Source organism: Neovison vison, chromosome X (assembly GCF_020171115.1).
Source record: "Neovison vison isolate M4711 chromosome X, ASM_NN_V1, whole genome shotgun sequence".
Lineage (NCBI taxonomy): Eukaryota > Metazoa > Chordata > Mammalia > Carnivora > Mustelidae > Neogale > Neogale vison.
The window spans coordinates 20,331,465-20,355,228 of record NC_058105.1 but is presented as its reverse complement, the minus strand read 5'-3'; the positions used below and the strand labels follow the sequence as shown (position 1 = coordinate 20,355,228).

Here is a 23,764-nt window from a genome sequence, read left to right as displayed (position 1 = left end):
AATTTTAAAGTACTGGAGGAAGCTTCAGGTAAAAGAATGGATAAGAAATGTGGCCCACCTGACCCAGATGGAAATCCCAATGCTTCAGATAAAGAGGATGCACCCCAGGCATTGTGATTTTGCCTATCCTTCCAGGGAGGTCATTAGATGGGAAGAATATCAGACCTAGCCTAGTTTCCAACCTCTATTCCTCCAACTGAAATAACAGAATTATAAATGGCAGCTAATTAAAAAAAAGATTTTATTCATTTATTTGATGGAAAGAGAGATCACAAGTAGGCAGAGAGGCAGGCAGAGAGAGAGGAGGAAGCAGGCTCCCCGCTGAGCAGAGAGCCCGACACGGGGTACGATCCCAGGACCCTGAGATCATGACCTGAGCCAAAAGCAGGGGCTTAACCCACTGAGCCACCCAGGTGCCCCATGGCAAGTAACTTTTAAAAAAAAGATTTTATTTGAGACTGTGAGAGAGACAGATCATGAGGAGAGGGGAGGGGCAGAGGGAGAAAGAAACTCCCCACTGAGCAGGGAACCCAATGTGGGACTCGATCCCAGGACCCTGGGATCATGACCTGAGCCAAAGGCAGATGCTTAACCAAATGAGCCACCCTGGTGCCCAACATTGTTTACTATACACCAAGTACTCAGTTATGTGCTTAACATGGACTATCATATGTAATCCTCACAATAAGCTGTGAAGCATGGGATGATCAAAGTAGCTTGCCCAGGGTCACAATGCTGCCCATGGTTAGAGCAGGGTATGACCAAGATCTGTCTAACTGCAGAGCTAGTCACAATGCTAACTTCTCTTATTCTTTTCTATTTCTCTCAAGCTCAAGAGGAGGGTGTGTTCCTGCGCCTGGGACTAAGGGCTTCACCCCTGCTCTATTTAGGACTAAGTAGATGAGTTGGGAGTTGATGCTAGATGCCAGGTCTTGAACTGGTTTAATCACTATTTGCTCAGGTAAAGGCCCAGAACCTGGGGACAGGGACTGAGTAGGTAACCAAGGACCAAACTCTCCTCCTAGGATGGAAGGGCAGGATAGGGAGAAGAAAAGATTAGGAATGGGCTGGCTCTAACAATTGCAACTGTTTTCGTTCAAAAGAGGTATTTTATTTATTTATTTTTTCAAGATTTATTTATTTATTTATTTGACAGAGAGATCACAAGTAGACAGAGAGGCAGGCAGAGAGGGAGAGAGAGAGAGAAGCAAGCTCCCTGCTGAGCAGAGAGCCCGATGCGGGACTCGATTCCAGGACCCCAAGATCATGACCTGAGCCAAAGGCAGCGGCTTAACCCAATGAGTCACCCAGGCGCCCCAAAAGAGGTATTTTAGAAGAGCTTCCTGCACCATTTGAAATGGGAAGTAACGACCCCTAAGATGCTTTCCAGTTTTCCATTCCTGTGAACAACAGTGTGATCATGCATTAACTTTTTTTCAACGTCCACATGTATTTTAAGCCACCTATGAAAATAATGCAGTTTTAGGCCTCCGAATAAGGACTGCCTATTTGTCCACAGATCAGAAGTCAGCTTTGAAATCGTGCATATCTTTTGTTAATGAAAATGCTCAGATTTGACTAAACTGGGGCAGGGAGGATCCTGTTTCTGTAATATGAACAAGTCAGTACTTCCTGATACTATTTTCAGAATGACAACTTTTAAAATCACTTCACATTGTGGTCTTTAGGACATTTGATTTAATCAGTAAAACAACTGTTTAAATAGCCTAGTTTTCTGAGCTTGAGATATTTACTGATTCACTCAAAAATTCTTATGCTACAGGGGTGCTTGGGTGGCTCAGTTGGCTGGGCATCCCTCTCTTGGTTTCAGCTCAGGTCATGACCTTGGGGTTGTGGGACTGAGCCTGGCATCAGGCTTCATGCTCAGCAAGGAGTCCGCTTGTGAGTCTCCCTCTCCTTCCTCCTCTGCCCCTCCCCTCCACTTGCATGTACGGGCACTCTCGCTCTCAAATAAATAAACAAACCTTAAAATAATTCGTATGCTCAAAGGCTCTGAAGATTTGCTAGATAGAATTATCCCACTCTATTCTCAAAAATTTTATGAAGAAAAGAAACCCGTACCACTTAAATGTTCCTTCTACATTATAATTAATTTAGTTAGGTAGATATACTGGAGAAGATGGAAAGTGGGAAGGAGATAAGGGGCAAACAGGGCAATTCCAAGACTGAGTAACAGTATCTTTAGCCTCAGAAAAAAAGGGAACTTCTTAATCATTTCAAAGTCCTACAAAAAAAAAAAAAGGCCACTTTTCTGTTGGTATCTACAATTACACTTTCCCGCAGAATTAATAGTATTGGACAAGTAGCCGCGATTCCTGGAAATGAATTCTTGGTAATAATTACTAAAAAGCCTCCCATAAGGAAAGGATTCTCTAATCCCACAAGACATGTTTTTCTCCAAAGCAGACTGGACTCTAAACTAGTTCTCAACAAGGCAGTGTCACTTCATTGCCTTTACGCAGAACTACACTCATTTCCAGGGCTGGAGAATGATACCACTTGTAACTGAGGTGCTGTGATAGAACAGCCTCCACCCAGCAGCTCAGGGAAATGACTGCAAGACCTGGGTACGGAACACAAAGTTCCAGATAACCACAGTGCGGATGGACTGCCAGGAAAACGGTCAAGAAGATTTCACTGACGAGTAGCGTCCAGGGTCTACTCTCAGCAGAGGTAATAGCAGTAACAGCAACGAAAGCAGGAACAGCCGCAGGAAGAGCACGAACATGAGTGGAAGTGGTGGCAGCAGCAGCATTTATCACATGCCTACTTTTTGTCAAGCCAGTGCCAAATCCCACACACACATACACATACTCTAATTGTTATAGCAAACTTGTGAGGAAGTCGTCATTACAGACCTTTCGCTGATGAGAAAGCTGAGGCTCAAGGTTGTTTGAGGCGACATGACTGGTTAGACATAAAATTGGGATTTAAACCCAAGACTGTCTTATTTCAAGGCTTAGCTCTATGTACACGAGCATACATCACAGCAGTATGGATAAATCGGCATTTTCAGTGTGAAGGATTACAAACAATAGAAGAGATACACCTTAGCCTCTCTGAGTTTGTTGAGGACAGCAAGCTTTTTGGGGGTGGGGGCAGGGAGTCAAAAAACAAAGTGACAGGAGGCTGCAGAAGGACCTCAAAATCAGAGAAGTGAGGTGTATGAGTGTGAGGCAAACCATGATGTGGTCAAGGAAAAGGCAGGATAATTTAGGGAAATTACCTTAATACTATTTAAAAAGGCAGTTATGACTCAAGCGGACCTAGGAGCATTCATAGACATTTCATAAAAATGGAATTCTGATGAGCTTGAGACATGACAAATCTAATGGTATGCCGACCTGTAGTACGATGTGCTTCACCAGTGACTCTCCAGAAAGACACCGTGGGTCTAGGAAAGGAAGATTACCAGAAATGACTGTAGGAATGTCATAATGAAAATCAGGGTGGCTCACTTGGTTAAACATCTGACTCTTGATTTCAGCTGGGGTTGTGGTCCCAGGGTCGTTAAGATTGAGCCCTGCCTCCAGCTCCATATTCGCAGTGTGTGTGCTTGGGATCCCCTCTCCTTCTCCCTCCCCCTGCTCTTGCACACATGCTCTCTCTATAAATTAAATGAATGAATGAATGAATAAAAGAAAAATAGGGTGAATAGACCTATTCTATCTGAATAAAATGAAAACAAAAATAAAATCAGGAAGGGTGGTAATGAACTAACAGCAATAGTTTAACCACGGTGACGATTCCTACGTGCCAATCACCATTCCAACTGCTAAACACACACTATGAAATCATTTAATTCTCTCAGCCCTATGAGTAGGTGCTGTCATTTGCATTTTTACAAATGAGACACAGAGCTCAAAGTCACATGCATTTAATCATTGGTAGGGTAGGAACCCCACCGCACCTAGGCAGTCTGCTGCAGAGCCTGGACTCATAGCCCCCCCCGCCCCAACCACACTGCCCCTTGAAGGTATAGGGAGGGTTTACTCTGGAGTCCAGTACTGAAGCTCAAAATCTTAGTATCAAGGAAGATCTTTTGAAGCAGTTTAAGCAGCAAATAAACTTTACAGAGTAAGAAACTCCTTAATAATAGGCTGAAGATAGTAATGGTTTCAAGAAAAGTAGGCGAGTAGGTGGATAGATAAGCTAAACATTAAGTTGTAGAGAGAAGCTAGACATTATTACGGTAAGAGTCTGAAGCTTCTGGAGTTTAAAATGATGTAAGATGACAATGCCCTCCAACACAAATTACTGGTCTGTTCCAGTTACGTATTTCTGAGGTCTTACAGACATAAAAATGAGCACATGATTTTTTTCCTGATATGATTTCTAAGACTATGAAAATGGATATTACTAGCCTCCAGCTACATATGCCACCTTACAAATGACTCATGAACATGAATGAAATGTCTAGAAGTTCATCTTAGTCAACGCCCTCATTCAACTATTTTTTATTTTTCAATTCAGAAAATCAGACAATAATTAATCTAGGTCAGCATTCTCTACATTCTATCTTCTGGAGATGAAGGTTTAGAAGTTATTAAGTGATGGGGGTGGGGGTGGGAATTCCAGGATCCAGTAAGTGCTCACTAAATTCTCCTAGAGAACCACAGACCACATGTAGCTTGAACAATCCCATAATAAAGAATCTATGCAACTGTAATCCAGTATTTCCTACATTTATTTGGCCATGGCACATTTATACTGCAGACCATTTACAAATTATGGACATTCATTCCAGATCTAGATACTTTCTTTTGGACAAATAGAAGAGTGTTACTTTTATAAGAGTCCAGGAGGGGAGTTAACCATGGCCAGGAGTAATTCAGATATTTTGTTCTCTCAATGTTGAAAGAATCCCTGTTTCTGCTCTTAGGGATGGTCATATGTGGCACTCTGAATTCATTTTCTCCTAACAATTTATACCAGCCACTCCTTAGTCTCCTCTCCTGATTTCCTCTCATTTCTCTAACCTCTTATTGTTAGCATGACCTGGAGCTCGGTCTGTGGACCTCGTCCTTTCTGTATCCCTGTTCTATTCCTTGGTGATCTCATAGTCCTGTGACTCTTTAATAAATTTAAAGGTTACTGACAGCTTGGACTTCTCTAAACTCCAAACTCACACATCAGGATGTCTGGGACATTCCCACTAGGATATCTATCAGGCAACCCAAATGCTAACGTGTCCCAAATCAAAGTCCTTGTTTTTCCTCCCAAATCTACTCTTCCTTTAGTCTTCTCCATTTCAGTTAATAACATCACCTTTCCAGTTGCTTAGGCTAATGACTGTGCCGTCCACAACACTTTTTCTCCAATACTTCATATCCAAACCATCAGCAAATTCTATTGGCTCAACCTTCATACCCTCAATTGAACCACTTATCACTTACACTCTCATCATCCTAATTAAACCTCTATTAACTCCCAAATGGATTATTACAATAGCTTCCCAGCTCATCTCCCTGGCTCTGCCCTTGGTCCCCTGCAGCTTGTTCTTAAGACAGCAGCTAGGGTGATCCTGTTAAGACTATAATAATTTTTGTGGGGATACCTCGTGGCTCAGTCAGTTAAATGTCTGACTCTTGCTCTCAGCTCAGGTTTTGATCACAGGGTCATGAGTTCAAGCCCTGCACTGGGGTCCACACTGGGCATGGAGCCTACTTAAAAAAAAAAAAAAAGATTTTTGTTTGTTTTTTCACCAAGGTAGAAAAGACTTCTTCATTCAGAATCCACTAATGGCTTATCTCTGAATGAAGGCCAAATCCTTACAATTGCCTAGGGGGCATTACCTCACAGGCACCATCTCCTCCTATACCCTCCGCTATCCAGCCCCCGCTCTACTGTAGCTCCAACAGTCTTGCTGCTGTTCCTTGAGGCAGGCAAGATCCTACTTCAGGACCTGTTCTACCTTTCATCGTTACGTTAGCTGATTTTTAGTACATTAGGTTAAAAAGGTTTTTTCATATTCCTAATTTGCTAAGCTTAAGGGGTTTTATCTTTTTGTTAAAGGTGAGATTCACATACCTTAAAATCAAAAATTAAAAAGTCAACCATCTTAAGGTGAACAATTCAGTGGCATTTAGTACATTCACAATGTTGTATAGCCATCTTTATTTAGTTCCTAAACATTTTCATCACACCCCAAGGTCAACGCTGTACCCATTAAGTAGTCACTCCCCATTCCCCACTGCCCTTTCCACCCCTGGCAACCACCAAACTGCTCTCCATCTCTATGGATTTACTTATTCTGGATATTACGCATAAAAGAAATTATACAATATGTGATCTCTTCCGACTGGTTTTTTTCACTTTGCATGTTTTTGATGTCCATCCACCTTGTAGCATGAATCAGTACTTCATTCCTTTTTATGGCTAAATATCACTCCACTGTATGAATACACTACAATTTATTTATTCCTTCATCTGCTGGTGATACTTAGGCTCTTTCCATCTTTCAGTCACTGTGAATGGTCCTGCCATGAACATGCACGTATGAGTATCTGAGTCCCTGCTTTAGATTCTTTTGGATATATACCTGGAAGCAGGATGCCTGGGTCATATGGAATTCTGTTTTAACGTCTTGAGGAACTGCTGAACTGTTTTCCGCAGTTGCTGAGCCATTTTACGTTCCCCTCAGCCATGTGTGAGGGTTCCAGTTTTCCCTTCAGGACTTTTGCATTTGCTGTTCTCTCTCTTGAATGCTCTTCCAACAAATAATCCAGTGGCCCACTTCCTCACTTCCTTCATGTCTTTACTCAATGTCCTCTTCTCGCAGAGGCCTATCCTGACCACCAAATTTAAAATGACAACCTCCCAACCCCAGCCCATACTTACCATCCTCCTTGCCCACTTTATTTTTCTCCATAGCATTGATCATCATCTAACATACTACTTAATTTTCTTAATTTTTACGTCTTGTCTTCCACCACTGAAATGTAAGCTCCACCAGGGAAGAGATTTCAGTCTGTCTTTTCCAGCACCTAGAATAGTGTTAGGCACATAGTAAGTGCTTAATAAGTATTTACTGAACAAGTAAGTGAGGCCCAAGGAGATGTTTTGGCAAAGTGAGGCAAAAAGGAGCAAGAAACTGTCTCTGTAGTTCAGAAGTTAGTTTTCTAAGAATGGGGATGGATTGAAACTGAGCCAATCACACATTTATTCAGCTGTAACCTTTTAAAAAGCACAAATGCAAGAGATGGCTATTTCTGAATCAAGTGAAAGAACTAGTTAGAAAAGTCTGGGGATCCTTCTCTCTATCTGCCTGCCTCTCTGCCTGCTTGTGATCTCTCTGTCAAATAAATAAATAAAAATATTAAAAAAAAGAAAAGCCTGGGGATAATGGGATCAAAATGTCAAACTAAAACTCATTTGCACCAATGAGTCAACTAACTGCCTATACTAAGCAAAAGTCAACTAACTAGCTATAATAAGCAAGCTTAATATTTACTGTTTAAAATGTTTTATTTAAAGAAAGTAAAAAAAAATGGTGCTACAGGACACAGAACTTTAAGAGTATTTTACTTTAAGAAAATGAACCTAATATATACTGTCAGAAATAGAATTCTATGGAAGAACAAAAAGATGTACCCCCACCTAAAATACTGCTATAGCAACAATGTGGTTTATCATATTCTCAAAATATAACAGAGCCAGGGGAAATATCTGTATATAAAAAGAGAATCTATATTGAAACCACAAAGAATTTATATCTGGACCAAACTTGGTGTAATTAGTACTGAATTTTTCACTTGAGAATGATTAAGACGGCAAAAGTCACGTTATATATTTTCATTATGATTTTTGAAAAGTAAAAAAAAAAACGGAGAAATAGATGGTAGATGAAGAATCATTCTGGGGACTGACACAGAAATAAAGATTCGAACATTGCCAAGTCTACTACTAAGAAACAAGTGGTAGTAGAAACACTACTAAGAAACAACACTTTTGGAGATTTTGGAAAATCATTTACAGCAGAAATCAGTCTGGAAAATGAAAACTAATGGATTCAACTTTTTTGACTATGTATTACAAGAAGTAGACTACATAAGAGCTGGTCACTGAAACTGGTTTTCAATGTTTCTGCTATAGGCTGAATGTCTGAATTCATATGTTGAAACCTAATGCCCATTGTGATGGTATTAGGAGGTGTGGCCTTTGGGAGAGGACTGCATCAAGAGGGCGAACCCTCATGTGTGGGATTAGTATCCTCCTAAATTAGAACCCAGAGAACTCTCTCATCCCTTCTGCCAGGAGGATATAGCAATATCCTTCTACGAACCAGGAAGTGGGTCCTCATCAGACACTGAATCTGCCAGTGCCTCAGTCATGGACTTTCCAGTATCCAAAACTGTGAGAAATAAATTTGTGTTGTTCATAAGATACCTAGTCTGTGATACTCTATTATAGCAGCCCAAAGGGACTAAGACAGTTTCAAAGTACAATTGTAAGTACAAAGCACAAGTTCTAATGTTAAGATGAGAAAACTACTCATGACTAAGTCAAACAACTTCAGAGACTGACCACCTTAATGGTTATTAAAGATCACAAAGGTACTTTGCCAGTCTCTGAAGTTCAAGAAATTAGTAAAATATACATAGTGAGCTTATAACTGTGCTGGAGGAAAGACTTGCAAGATGCACTTGGTAAAGCTCTCAGTCTGTAGGCCAAGTAATCAGGCTTCCATGGAAGAAGCAAAGCAATGCTCCCACTACCATGATAAAATCTACAGCTTTTACATGAATAACTCCTGAGGCACTTTACCAATACAAATTTTATTAAAAAAATAAGTAATAACATCAAACTGTTCAGCAAATCTATATTCAATGTAACCAAAATAAACAAACACCAAAATAAAAAAAATATACATCTATATATATATGGGCAAGAAACAAGTGCATTTTTTGGTCCCAATATTTTCTGAATATATTATCTTTATCCAAAGGAATTACATTAATGGCTAAGAAGATATGTATTAGATGTACAGAAACATAACTTTAAAATTTATTTTAAGGTCTGTAGGAAGTGTTTTTTGCCAATTCTTTATGTCTTTAAACTCATAATCACTAAGATAATGATAGTTCCAAGATAGAGGATGTAGTAATGTCTAACGGTCTGAATAATTACCCAAATCTAGAAGCTATCAATAGGTAGCTACATGAAATTTGTAGAGAATTCTAAAGAATTTCTTGAGGTTCTTAAAAACAAAACAAAACAAAACAAACACAAAACAAAAGTTTTAAAGAGGAGAGATAAAAGTGGACATAACAAAACACACATTAATAAATTTGGTGAAGGACAACATAAAACCAAGATAAAATTAAACTTTAAAAAATCTGAATATTAGTATTGCTGAAAACTCCTAGGGTTAATACTGGATAAAATTTCAAATGACGGTACAAATAACTATAACTTTGGAACTGTAATTTTAGAAACTTATTTTCCAAGAACATGAAAGTAACCTTGGTTCCCTACACAACCAGTTTTTATATTCCTTGGACTGCATGCATACTAGACAAATATTAAAGGGCAGCAGCCAAAACGATTAAACTTCAACTTGGATGTTGAAGCACAGATTTGATGGGTCTTTCTTGGTTAGAATGAACCCATAAATGTAAGTTCAAGAACCAAAGCCTCCAGTGGGAAGTTGTGCTCAATTTGGCGGGCCTTGAGGTCATCTCTGGCCAAATTAGCATCAGCCTTATGGGAGGCCAGTCATGAAGGAAGGGACTCTCCCCAAGGTCTGATTTCTTAAGGCCACAATCTAGAGGAGGTCTCACAGTCAAATAATTCACATTCCTTGGAAAGAGAGAACAGGCATCAGTTGTGTCCATCGAAGGGGGACACTGACCAGGAGTATCCTGGACATTTTTTGAAATTTCTGTGTTGCTTCTGCATCTGAAAAATACGAAAAATAGAACAATGACAGACAAGGAAAGAGGAAAAAGACAGCTATCTGACCTAAAAATGAAATTAAGAAACCAGACAAAACAGACAAAGAAAATGAATAGCCATGTCATTTGGAATGCAATATTCTGAAGGCAAGTACAGCAGAGAAAAACACAAATTATTTTAAGCAAAGCAAAAAAAAGACCATAGCAACAAAAGTTATTTTTGGAGAAAGCCAACTGGAGAAAAAAGCATATGTTAAGATATGTTAACCTGACACCAAGATAAGGTGGAATAAGAATCTAGTGCCATCTGAAAGCTGAAAAGAGCTGAATCAGAGCTAGTGTCATGAACTTGGCTGTTTAACCGCCTTCGTGTGAGAAAACACTTCAGAAGTTTGAACTTAGGAAACTGCCTTTGTGTAAGAAAACACTTCAGAACTTTGAACTTAGGAAATTCCAACTTGTCTTGCACCAGGTTGCACGAGCTCCATAGAGCAGGAATCTATTTCAACAAGCGGCTTTAAAAACAAAAACAAAAACAAAATACTTTAATATTTTTCATTTCTATTAATGATACATTTAAAAATGCAACAGTGCTAAAATCCATCAAAGAAAAATGCACTAAATGAAAATTAAACTTACTCAGAAGTGGGTTCAGAATTGGGTTCAGAATTGGGTTCAGAAGTTGAGGTACTTTCAGGAACTGAAATTAGAAGTGTTTTATGTTTAAAATGGTATAGATAATGAGTAAGACTATTAACTTAATGCAGAAGAGCCCATATTGTGGCTGATCAAGAATACTGGAATAAATATCAGAAATTCCCAGAGAGGAAGACAAACCATAAGAGACTCTTAATCTCAGGAAACAAACTGAGGGTTGCTGGCGGGGAAGGGGGTGGAGAGATGGGGTGGCTGGGCGATGGACACTGGGGAGGGCATGTGCTATGGTGAATGCTGTGAATTGTGTAAGATTGATGAATTACAGACCTGTACCCTGAAACAAATAATACAATTTATGTTACTAAAAAAAAAGAAATTCAAAGTAACACAATTATATATACATACCATTCTCTATTATAACTTGGCAAGTATGAGTTTTGCGTTGACACAAGTGTTTAGCCATACGGTCTAAAGCAGAAGAATCAGTTAGGAAGTCACATTTAAGGCACACTAGAGTAATGCCCCTATGAAGATAAAAAGAAAGCAAAGATTTTTTATCTTTTATGAAAGTCCATCTAGAAGTTCAATTATTATTTTTCCATGTAACAACTCTTGATTTGGTTTTTATGTGTCATGACCATCTATTTCCAATTTTGTTATATAAACCTGATTTACCTGAAATGGGACTCTAGAAAATGGCAGAGCCATGTTTAAGTTATGCTAACAGTCAGTGCTTTGTAAACTGTTTCCTCTCATATTGGTTGCTAAAAGACAGGAGTTAAGAGACCTAAAACCCAGCTGTGGTTCCACTAACAATTTGTATAGCTTGTGCAAGTCACATTCTTTCTGTGCCTTTGTCTATCTGGAAAGCAAGGATATAATATTCATTCAATATACATTTTTTTAAAAGATTTTATTTATTTATTTGACAGAGAGAGATCTCAAATAGGCAGAGAGGCAGAGAGAGAGGGGGAAGCAGGCTTCCAGCTAAGCAGAGACCCTGACGCGGGGCTCAATCCCAGGACCCTGAGACCATGACCTGAGCTGAAGGCGGAGAGGCCTAACCCACTGAGCCACCCAGGCGCCCCTCAATATATAAGATTTTATTTATTTGACATAGTGAGTGAGTAAGGGAGAGAACAAGCAGAGGGAGCAGCAGAGGGAGAGAGAAAAGCAGGCTCTCCGCTGAGCAGAGAGCCCAACGTGGGGCTCAATCTCAGGACCCTGGGATCATGACCTGAGCCGAAGACAGACGCTTCGCCTAGCTGACTGAGCCACCCAGGAGCACCTCAATATACATTTTCTGAGGACCTTCTTTACACACTCCATACTACTTGGTTTTGTGAATACAACAGTGAACAAAAAAGAGGGTAAACTCTGTGGAGTCTATAACCTGGTATCTTATTTTAGTGGTGATAAAATTAGGAAAAAATGGAAGGTTTAAAAAATCAATCACGTACTTTAATTATTGTTATTATCTGTCAGTTAACAAGCATAACCATGCTTTTACAGTCACTGGATACTTGGATAGGAATAAAAACCAGTAGCCTACTTTAGATTGACTTCCCCACTGTGGCTTTAGTCTTTTTTTTTTTTTTTAAGATTTATTTATTTTAAGAGAGATTAGGGGTAGGGGTAGAGGGAGAGAATCTTTCAAGCAGACTGCCCCGCTGAGCCACCCGCTGAGGAGGACTCAATCCCAAGATCCATGAGATCATGACCTAAGCTGAAACCAAGGGTTGGATGTTTAACTGACTGAGCCACCAGGTGCTCCTACTGCAGCTCCAGTCTTAACAGCCTGCTGGATATTTATACCTGGCTGTCATGCTGGCACATCAAAAATGATCTTCATAAGCTAAAATTGTACTTTCCTCCCCACCCCTGAAAACCGTTCTTCCTAACTAATCTCTCTGATGATGTCATGCTCCCAACCAAAGGCTCAAACTTATCTTTTTAAAAAAGTATTTCAAATATTTTATCATATTAACAATTTATTGAGCACTTAACTCTGTGCTGGGCTGAGGGTTTTAGACATATCATCTAAATCTTACAACAAACCAAAGAGGTAGATATTAAAATTATTCCTTTTTTATAAAGGACTGGATCGGGTTTAATAACCTACCAAGGCCAAAATTAGATTGAAGTGAGCCCTTTGATTCCAGAGTCCATGTTCTTTTTTTTTTTAAAGATTTTATTTATTTATTTGACAGACAGAGATCACAAGTAGGCAGAGAGGCAGACAGAGAGGGGGAAGCAGGCTCCCCGATGAGCAGAGAGTCTGATGCGGGGCTTGATCCCAGGACGCTGAGATCATGACCTTAGCCGAAGGCAGAGGCTTAACCCACTGACCCACCCAGGCGCCCCAGAGTTCATGTTCTTAAACAGTGTGATAAAATTCATCACTTTAACCCAGATATTTAATAAATCGATCTTAACTACCATAATAGTCTTAAACAGTCCATGTGTCTCAGGTAGCTACATTTTACCTCCTATATCCTCTACATTGATCTTCCTTGATTCTACACAAAACACCAAGAATTTCCCCAAAGGGTCTAAACTCCCTAGCTTAGTTTTCAAGGATTCCACAATCCAGATCTGAGCTCAAAACTATTCCCCCAGACTTTGATCTTAATACTACGTTACATAAACTTCATGCTCCATCTAAACTGCACTACTGGTCATTCACTGTGTATGGCTTTTGCTCTTTCCTTTCTGTACTTTTACTTACACTATTTCCTCCAACTAGAATGCCCTTGTGCTTCTTCTAGTAGAAGTCTCTCCTCCCTGTGAAATCAGTAACTAACACAGCACTTATTATGAGTCTTCTTATATGACTGTAGTTACTTATATTCACACCTTATCATAAATTGTACATTCCTTGAAGGTTGGTACCAAGCTTTCTTCATCACTGTCAACTTAAGGGGAACTGCTACATTGTGTTGCAAGTAATAAGTGCATGATAAATAAAAAAGGAACATTGTATTTTAACAAAACAGTAATTATAAAATTTACCGTTTTATAGAATTATAAATATGCTAAGCCCCATACACAGAAATTAATCAACTTTCTATTTAAATATGAGGCCCACCCAAGTTAAGAAAAAAGCATCTCTGCTCTTTAAAGTCATAGAATCAATTCAAGAATCAAGCACCAAGCACACAACTAAGCTTGACAACAGTGAGGTAAAAATCAAATTAAATTCTCTAATCTTTATAATTAATAAATCCTTTTCATTCTTATAAAATTTTTCAGTAAAATTCTACTTCCTCGAATTTAGTAATATTTTAAAAATAGCACAAATATATTTTTACAATAGAATCAAACTTTCCTCTGCCTATGAGCTGTTGGTCCAACACCATCCACATATGTAATTTTCAACATATACACTAATTTCCTCAAAATATTTACAGAAAGCCTACCATGTGTCAGGCACTATTCAATGCTCAGTAAAACATCTGGCATAGACAAATATCCAAACCATACACATTCTAGTGAGAAGACACAGATGATAAACAAAACAGTGAAGTATATACAACATGATGGAAAGTAAAAAGTGAAGAAAAATAAACCAATAAAGGGAGATAGGGACTGGTGGGAATGGGGCCCTGGGGAAAGAATGCTATTTTATTTTATTTTTTAAAGATTTATTTATTTATTTGACAGACAGAAATCACAAGGAGGCAGAGAGGCAGGTAGAGAGAGAAGAGGAAGCCGGCTCCCTGCTGAGCAGAGAGCCCGATGTGGGGCTCGATCCCAGGACCCCGGGATCATGACCTGAGCCGAAGGCAGAGGCTTTAACCACTGAGCCACCCAGGCGCCCCAAGAATGCTATTTTAAATGGAGTGGTCAAAGAAAGCCTCATTCACTGGACTAGAGACTTGAAGGAGGTGAGAGAGCTAGCCATGCAGGTATCTAGGGAAAAGTCAATAAAGCAGAAAGAAAAATAGACACAAAGATCCTGAAATCTATCATCCCTTCTTCCACTTTCCCACTAAGCCAAAGCATCAAAATAAGTACTGGCTAAACTTAAGTCTTTGTCTTAGCCTGGTGCTACCAAGTTCTTGGCACTGCAATTTCAAACAGCAATGACAACATGAGCAAAATAATTAAAACAAAGGAATATGAAGTCAAAAGAAATCAGAAGAATGTGGGAAAAAATGATGCTTAGTGGGTTCTGAGCCAATGGTGTGTAGTATAATCAAAAGTTAACTATCAATGCCTATCATGTAGTATAATCAAAATTAACTATCAATGACTATCAATGCCTAGAAATGTTCATCAGCAATTCCTTTTGTAAACAGGTTGTGCACTCTTATTTCAAAATTTTAAAAACCCTAAGAATTATGAAGGCTATATATTGATCAAAACCAGTGTTATTCAACTTACTAGATATCTTAAATATCTTTTTAATCTTCAAATATTGTTGGAGAGCCTTTTTTATTTTATAATGCAAATCCATGAAAGTTTCATCTTAATGCCTAATACCACTGAAACAAAGTTAGCCAGAAAACATAGGTTTACTTCCTCTTTGATCTATAATTAATAGAACTGTCTTATGTCTGGTAGTAACCATTCATTTTCCAAACTACGTACTTAAGCATCAAGTTAAAAAAAAGTTACTGTAATTTTTCAAAAGAGAGAATGGAAAAGATCAACTAGTTACCTGAGAGTTCCAGAATGCTTCTTAAAAATATAAAACCGTTTAGTCGGATGGTTGCTATGAGAGCTGGAAAGACAACAGACATATGAGATTTTATTATACAATAAATCATAATAATTTTATGACCATATTTCCAAGTCCATATTTAGTTTCTTAGTTTTGATTAAAAGGTCATGATCTAAATTATTAAATTCTATTCTTCTGTTTTAATTCAAGTTTTTTATCTTACTTTTCATTTTATCTGTATATTTTCTAACAACATATTTCCCTGAGAATATTCTTAAGTGATTGGTACCCTCACCATTATACAAAAAAAACCCAAAAACTTCTCAAAGTTAAATAAGCAAAGAGCATCAACTTAAATCTTTACAACTATTAAGAGTCGAAAACAATTTAAAAGGTATTTGCTAATAATGCATATTGCTCTAATATAAATTGTTATGAATAACTATCACTTTCTTATCTTTTTTTATCACTTTCTTATCTTAATATACTTAGCAAGTGGGGAGATCTGAATGATCCTTGAAGTAAATGCTACTTGGGCTAAATTACATTACCTTTACCTACCATCAGTAAAAGGAAACATTTAAAGAACCTTTTGCAATTATTAGGAGAGCCTTTAGGGAAAGCAAAGCAGAACTCATGAGTTAAAACAACACTTCTTCTATGCACAAAACATCAACAACAAAAAAACACTAACCAAATTTTGCAGCCAATGGCAATAGCTTTTATATCCCCAACTATTTTTATATTTTCAAAAGACTTATTTATTTGAGAGAGAAAGAGAGAGTGTGTGTGTGTGCATGAGCAGGGGGAGGAGCAAAGGGAGAGGGAGAGAGGATCCTCAGGCAGACTCCCTGCTGAGTGTGGAGCCTGGCATGAGGTTTGATCCCAGGACCCTGAGATCATAGCCTGAGCTAAAATCAAGAGTCGACCACTTAACTTACTGAGCCACCCACGTATCCCTATACTACTCCCTTTTAAATTGATAAGGAAAGCTTTCCTATATTAGAAAGTCAGGCAGGATTAGCCAGGACTGGCATAGCACAGTATTACTCAAAAGTGTGGTTCAGAACAGCATCCATATCACCGGGGAACTCATCAGAAATACAAAGTCTCAGGTCCCACTCTAGACCTGCTGAATTAATTGCTGGCAGTGAGACCCAGAAATCAGTTTCAACAAGTTTTTGAGGTGATTCATATGCAAGCTAAAGTTTGAGAAACACTAGCTGCCCTAGCTTGCACCGACAGACCCAAACCAGCTAACACACCAGGTCAATGATTATCATTAGACAAAAGGTAACTATCACCAGCATACCATGTATGCATCGGAAAAAAATGATACTGGCTAGCAATAATCCCATGAAAATAGCTGAAGAATAGGTACCATGCCGAGTACAAAGAACTGCTCTCTCAAGTAGATAAGACAGACACATTTAATATAAGGCAGAAGAGCTGAATGGTATAGAACTCAAAGGAAGGAATGATTCCTATGAGTGGCTGTGGTGATCAGATTCTTCACAGAAGAAGGTAAACTGAGAGGGAGGGAGAGAGGCAGTCCAAGGAATAACAAAGAATAAGGAAAACCACTTTAGAGACTGAATATGAAACAAACGATATGAATATGAAACAAACTATATGTTTGGGGAAATTAATTTGGGGGGCTTGACTTGTTACAGAGTTGGTGTGGACTGGGAATAAAGGTACTCAGCCTCTAAGAAAGTAAGACTCTGTAGGTACAGAGCTCAAGTCTACAACAAAAGTCCACACTGGGTCAGGGTGTACCATTCAGGGGGAGGTACCTGAGGCAACAAAGTAAGCAAGACGCCACTGAATTAGAGGGAAGGCAAAGGCCCTTAGAAAAGTAGAAGTAGATACTTCCAGTTCTTTATGAGGCTAATAATAAATAAGTGCTCCGTGTGTGATGACAATGCAGTAGAAGGTTGGGCCTCACTGGAAATTAGGAAAAGGTTATAAAGGAAGTCTGAGGCCAATGGGAATATTTTGGGATAGTATGGTACTGAAGGCCTAGAAGACAGTTGAGGAAGCTATGGAAAATGTGAAGCAGGAGGACAGAATGACCATGGGTTTAAGAATCATAAAAATATTTTCCAATTTAATGTCCTATAATTTAGGGGCAGAATTAAAGCTCCATTGGGGCAGCCATGTGTTTGGCACAGAATAAAATAAAATGGCATTTATGATTGTTGTCAAAATACCAACATTTTTCACAGAACTAGAAAAAAATTATCCAAAAGTTTGTATGGAACCGCAAAATATATCGAATAGCCAAAGCAATCTTCAAGTTATGAGACTGATGCACTCACTACCTACTGTGCTAAGGAGGCACCTCAGCCAAAGCAATCTTAAAAAAGAACAAAGCTCAGGCATCACAATTATAGATTTCAAGATATACTAGAAAGCTGTAGTGATCAACACAGTATGGTATTAGCACAAAACAGATACATAGATCAATGAACAGAACTGAGAGTCCAGAAATAAACCCATACTTACATGGTCAATTAATCCATGACAAAGGACGCAAGAATATACAATGGGGGAAAAGACAGTGTCTTTGAAAAATGGTACTACAAAAACTGGACAGCTACATACAAAAGAATGAAACTGGACCAATTTCCTACACCATACACAAAAATAAACTCAAAGTGGATTAAAGACCTAACGTGAGACCTGAAACCAAAGCTCCTTGAAGAAAATATAGGCAGTAATTTCTTTGACAACTGCTGTAGAAACATTTTTCTAGATACGGCTCCTCAGGTAAGGGAAACAAAAGCAAAATTAAACTACTGGGACTACACCAAAATAAAAGTTTTGGTCTTTTTTTTAAGTAGGCTCCACGCCCAGTGTGGAAACCAGCACAGGGCCTGAATTCACCACCCTGAGATCAAGACCTGAGCTCACACCAAGAGTCTGAAGCCCAGCTGACAGAGCCACCAGCTGCCCTCAAAATAAAAAGCCTTTGCACAGCTAAGGAAACCATCAGCAAAACAAAAAGGCATCCTACTAAATGCGGGAAGAAATTTGCAAATGTTATCTCTGCTTCTCGCTCTGCCCCTCCCCTGCCCAACCTGTGCTCTGTCTCGGCTGTCTCTCAATAAGTAAATAAAATCTTTAAAAGAGTACGCTTATCTTGATGAACACTGAACAATGTACAGAATTGTTGAATCATTATATTGTACACCTGAAGCTAATGTAACTGTATGTTAATTATACTTCAATTTGCAAAATATGAGCATTCTTCCCAGCAGTATACTGAGAGAAAGATTTGCTGGGGCCTGGTTTAGAGCAACCAAGGTATAGAAAGAACTGCAGTAGTTGGGAGGCAGAGTGGTAAATTGCAGAATGTGGACATTCAGGAAGCCGTTATGAATGGTGGCACATCAAGAGAGCACCAAAGTCTTCAGAAACTTAAGGACAGAAGACATGTACAGACATTTCTCCAAAGAATACATCCAGATGGCTAACAGGCACATGAAAAGATGCTCAGCATCACTCATTATCAGGAAAATGCAAATCAAAACTGCAATGAGATACCACCTCACACCTGTCGGAATGGCTAAGATCAAAAACTCAAGAAACAACAAGTATTGGTAAGATTATGTAGAAAAAGGAACCCTCATGCATTGTTGGTGGGATGCAAACTGGTGCAGCCACTGTGGAAAACAATATGGAGGTTCCTCAAAAGTTAAAAACTGAACTACCCTAGGACCCAATAATTGCATTACTGGTTTTACCCAAAACATGCAAAACATTAAATCAAAGGGATACATGCACTGCTATGTTATTATAGTATTATTTATAATAGTCAAACTATGGAAGCAACCCAAGTATCCAGAATGGATAAAGATGTAGGGTGTGTATATGTGTGTTTGTATGTATCAGCCATAAAAAGAATGAAATCTTGCATTTGCAATGAAGTGGATGGGCTAGAGGTGATATACATAATACTAGGTGAAGTAAGTCAGAGAAAGACAAACACCGTATGATCTCACTCATGTGGAATTTAAGAAAAAAGCAAATGCTTTTTTCCTTAAGGACAGAGAACAAACCGATGGTTATCAGAGGGGGAGCTGGGTGGAGGATGGGTGGAATAGGTGATGGGGAGTAAGAGCCCACTTACCATGATGAATACTGAGTAATGTATGGAATTGCTGAATCACTTACTGTACACCCGAAACTAATGTAACCCTGTATGTCAACCATACTGGAATTTAAATGAAAAACTTAAAAGGAAAGAAAATGTCTGAGGCAAAAAAAGAAAAGGTAATGAAACAGAGGAGTAGTCAAAAGGGAAGAAAAAAATGATGGTAACATACATAGTAAGAGAAGTTGAGGAGAAGATTTTCAAAAGTGAGTGATCAAAAGTATCAAATATTCTAAAGAAGTCACAGAAAAGTAAGAATGAAAACTAGTGAGTACATTTAGTGATTAGGATGGATATGACTGACTGACAATTTTTAAAGGGGCAGCTTTAACTAATAGGTGGGGGTGATACTCAAATCACAAAGGGTAAAGAAGTAGCAAATAAGACAGTAAAAAAAACCTCTTTAAAATGTTGACCGTAAAAGGAAGACAAGAAAATATGCAAAGTGAAGGCAAATCTCGTTCATCCTAAAAAAATGTCTGAAAATATGTGCAGGCAGAAGGAATGTGGTAGAAAGAAAGAGATGAAATGAAGATACAAAATAACTGAGTAAGGCTATAGAGAAAATGGAAGACACAAGGGACAGGATTTGCTTTCAGAAAGTGAGAAATGTCTTTTTCTGAGATTAATGTCTGGATAAAGGGAGAAAAACTTGAGGTAGAAAAAAGTTAATCTTGGTAAAAATGAGAAGGATGACCTCTGAGTAATTAGTAGGAACAAGACTAAAAACCAAGAGACTAGAATAAAATTTAAGGGTATTGAAAATGATTTAAAAGATGTTGTAGATTAAAAAAAACAACAACAAAGAGATATTTTTAAAAACAAAGAACTAAATTAAAGTAAAAAATCACAAATTCAGAGCTAATTAAATCAAGTGCAGTTGGTAGTTTGGAAAGGAACACAGCGAAACTTCGAAAAGGGTAAGAGATTCATGGATAGCAAGGTTAAACATGTCTGAAGATGTAAAGGATTCTAGGATAAAAAGCAAACAACATTCAAAACAGATGACCTTAAGGGTGAGGTTGATATGAAGTCAGACTGGTGCTGCTGGACTGGAAAGAAGGGTCAAGACTCTAAAAATCATTAGAATTCAGAATGAATGAATATTGTATATGAAGAGCGGAGTTGGGACTGTGATAAGGAAGGGGGTAGAACATGTAACAGAGGTCTTGTTATGATCTGCAAGATAAACCACTTTTATTGGTTATATCTTATTTCTGACTGAAAATAAATGGAACTACCTCAGTTTGAATAATCAACTTAGCATATTTATATCTGAACAATTTTATGTATTAAAAAGTATCCTCCTTGGGACGCCTGGGTGGCTCAGTTGGTTAAGCAGCTGCCTTAGGCTCAGGTCATGATCCCAGTGTCCTGGGATTGAGTCCCACATCTGGCTCCTTGCTTGGCAGGGAGCCTGCTTCTCCCTCTGCCTCCGCCTGTCATTCTGTCTGCCTGTGCTCGTTCTCTCTCCCTCTCTCTCTCTGACAAATAAATAAATAAAATCTTAAAAAAAAAGTATCCTTCTTGAAAGAATAAAGCAAGCTGCTACTAATGAGGTCCAAATGAAAGTAATGTGGTCTCAGAAGTCCTTCTCAAGCCTACAGTACACGGTAGGCACTCAAATAATACAAATTGAATTGATGTATGGAAAAGGAATTCTAATAGTAGCATCATGACTAGAATATCCCTATAGTCTCTCATTTCACATTTCCTTGAATGAATGTAAAGATAAATGGCTTGAAAGACTAATGAACAGAAAGATGGTTGAAAGGAAGGGGGAGAAGGGAGGGAGTGGTAGGGGGAGAGTGCACTCATGTGAGCGCCAGTAATATTCTTAGCATCTTTGATAAACCTGGAATCTCTCAAAGTGACTGCTTTGAAGAGGATAACACTTATGTGGTTACATGTATTTATTTGATAAATATTTTGAAAACATTAAAAATTTTATGTTTGAGAATAATCACATTTTAAAGGACTTAGAAAAACAAACTCAAAAAACAAATTCACCAAACAAACCTATTCTAATTTCATTGGTCTAACTGTTCTTAAAAATTTCTGTTCCCCTAATTTCATGATTTATTACACTGGAAAAAATGTTAAATAATATCCTAGAAGTTCCCTATTAGTCAATCCTTTTAGCTCCTTGATGTGACAACTAATAGGACAACTTAAGTTTTAAAAAAACAAACATCTTAAATGGAATGTTGATTGGTGGTACACGTGTTTAACTTACCTCACCATATGATTTATAAAGGCTTTGTTACAGTTAGTGTTGTATTTGCAAAAATTACAGTGGATATATATTGAAAAGTGGCTTGCAAAATCTTTTATTTTGGAATGACACTCAATGCACTTGTGAACTCCCCGACGACACCTTATAGAGACAGGAAAAAAAAAGATGAAAACATATCATGAAACAAAAATAATAAAGCAAACCCTTATTAATGTTTTATTAACTGAAGCTAAGATGTTTAAATTAACATCTTTAAGTAGAGACATAATTTGAAGTTGCTCAAATTTGATTTGAAACAATAAGCTAGAATAAGTGTCAAAAATTAAACACCAGTTAATGTTTCCCTGGAATAAAAGGGATCACATTAATCAATTCAACTATCACAAGATATAAGCACAAAATAGATTAGTGGAATTGATAATTATACAATGAACACCAATTCCAGTTCCGCTCAGTGGTTGTAAAGAGTACCTTTTTATTATCTGCTTAGCCTTTATGTCAGACAAGTGATCAGAAGTAACCACGTAAAGGACCTTTGTGATATGATAAATTATATTAAAACAAACCTTTAATATTTCATATTCAATTAGTATTACATATCAGGAATAGAAGATATTACCTTAGGTTCTTCAAAGCTATGCTGATTTTATTCTTTCTGTTGCGCTGTTTCTTTTGCTTGTAAGAGGTTTTAGTCTTGCATTTAGATGCACCTCTACCTCGCTTACTGGCATTAGGTTTAGTTGCATGAGGCTTACTTGCCTTAGATTTACTTGCATTAGATTTTGTGGGATTCTTAGCAGTTGTACTTTTAGACTTTGCAGGTGAGAGCTGAAAAGAAGAAGTGCTTGGAACGCTACTACTGGGAGATGAAGTAACTGGTTTTGAATGAAGCGGTCCAATTGAGGCTCGAATTGTAACCTATAAAAAAGAAGGCAAAATATAGATACACATTTTAGAAAATAAATCCTTGCATTAATATTAAAAAGTTCACTGTGTGCCTCGACATTATAGTCCACTGTTTCTTTTTAAGATTTTATTTATTTATTTGAGAGAGAGAGATCACAAGTAGGCAGAGAGCTAGGCAGAGAGAGAGAGGGGAAGCAGGTTCCCTGCTGAGCAGAGAGCCCGATGCGGGGCTCGATTCCAGGACCCTGAGCTGAAGGCAGAGGCTTAATCCACTGAGTCACCCAGGCACCCTTAGTCCATTGGTTTTTGACAAGGGTACCAAAACAACTCAGCAGAGGAAACACTACTCTAATCAAACAAATGGTGCCAGCACAACTGGATATCTAGATGCAAAAGAATGAATTTGGACCCCTACCTCATACTAGACACAAAAATTAACTCAAAATTTATCAATTGTAAGAGCTAAAACTACAACTCTTAGAAGAAAACAGGAGTAAATCTCCATGATTTGGGGTTGGGCAATGACTCCTTACATACGATAGCAAAAGCACAACCAAAGAAAAACATAGATTAAATGGATGTCAAAAATTTTAGACTTTTGTGTTTCAAAGGACAATGTTAAGAAATTGACAAGACAACCCACAGAATGAGAGAAAGTATTTGCAAACCATATTTCTTTTTTTAAAAAAGATTTTATTTGTCTGAGAGAAAGCGCACGCGAGAGAGCATACAAGGAGCTGGATGCGGGACTCAATCCTAGGGCCCTGGGATCATGACCTGAGCTGAAGGCAGGCACTTACCAACTGAGCCAGCCAGGCATCTGGCAAGTCGTATTTCTAATAAGGGACCTGTATACAGAATATATAAGGAATGGAAAGTAGACTCAATAATACCAGCTTCAACAAAGGATGACATTCAAGGCACTATGATAGATGCTAGGGACACAAAGACAGCTCACTGACTTAGTCTACAGTTAATCTAGCTGCACTCACTACAAAGGATGTGCTCCAATGTAGCATGTGTCAATTAACTAAAAAAACGATGGGTATTAGTTTTTCTTTCCAAACATAAGAATGACAAAACCTAAGGGATACCCGGGTGGCTCAGTCGGTTAAGTGTCTACTTTCGGCTCAGGTCATGATCCCAGGGTCCTGGGATCAAGTCCCGCATTGAACTCCTTGCTCAGCAGGGAGCCTGCTTCTCCCTCTGCCTGCCACTCCCCC

General features: G+C 38.4%; 1 protein-coding gene across 5 annotated transcripts in view; it reads right to left on the bottom strand.

Annotated features, from left to right (window-relative positions):
• Positions 1-6,127: 6,127 nt before the first annotated feature.
• ZNF280C (zinc finger protein 280C) overlaps positions 6,128-23,764 on the bottom strand; it is a 65,674-nt gene continuing 48,037 nt past the window's right edge. For 3 of the 5 annotated variants that reach the window (XM_044234345.1, XM_044234346.1, XM_044234347.1), the window contains exons 15-20: positions 22,255-22,553; positions 21,636-21,776; positions 15,238-15,300; positions 10,980-11,098; positions 10,557-10,617; positions 6,128-7,007 (exon numbers count right to left, since the gene is read on the bottom strand). In XM_044234345.1, the coding sequence (XP_044090280.1) occupies positions 6,929-7,007; positions 10,557-10,617; positions 10,980-11,098; positions 15,238-15,300; positions 21,636-21,776; positions 22,255-22,553 (762 nt within the window). In that variant the 3' untranslated portion in view covers positions 6,128-6,928. Of the gene's footprint in view, positions 7,008-8,779; positions 10,433-10,556; positions 10,618-10,979; positions 11,099-15,237; positions 15,301-21,635; positions 21,777-22,254; positions 22,554-23,764 lie in introns of those variants that run through there. The other 2 variants (XM_044234350.1, XM_044234348.1) reach the window with 2 other exon arrangements.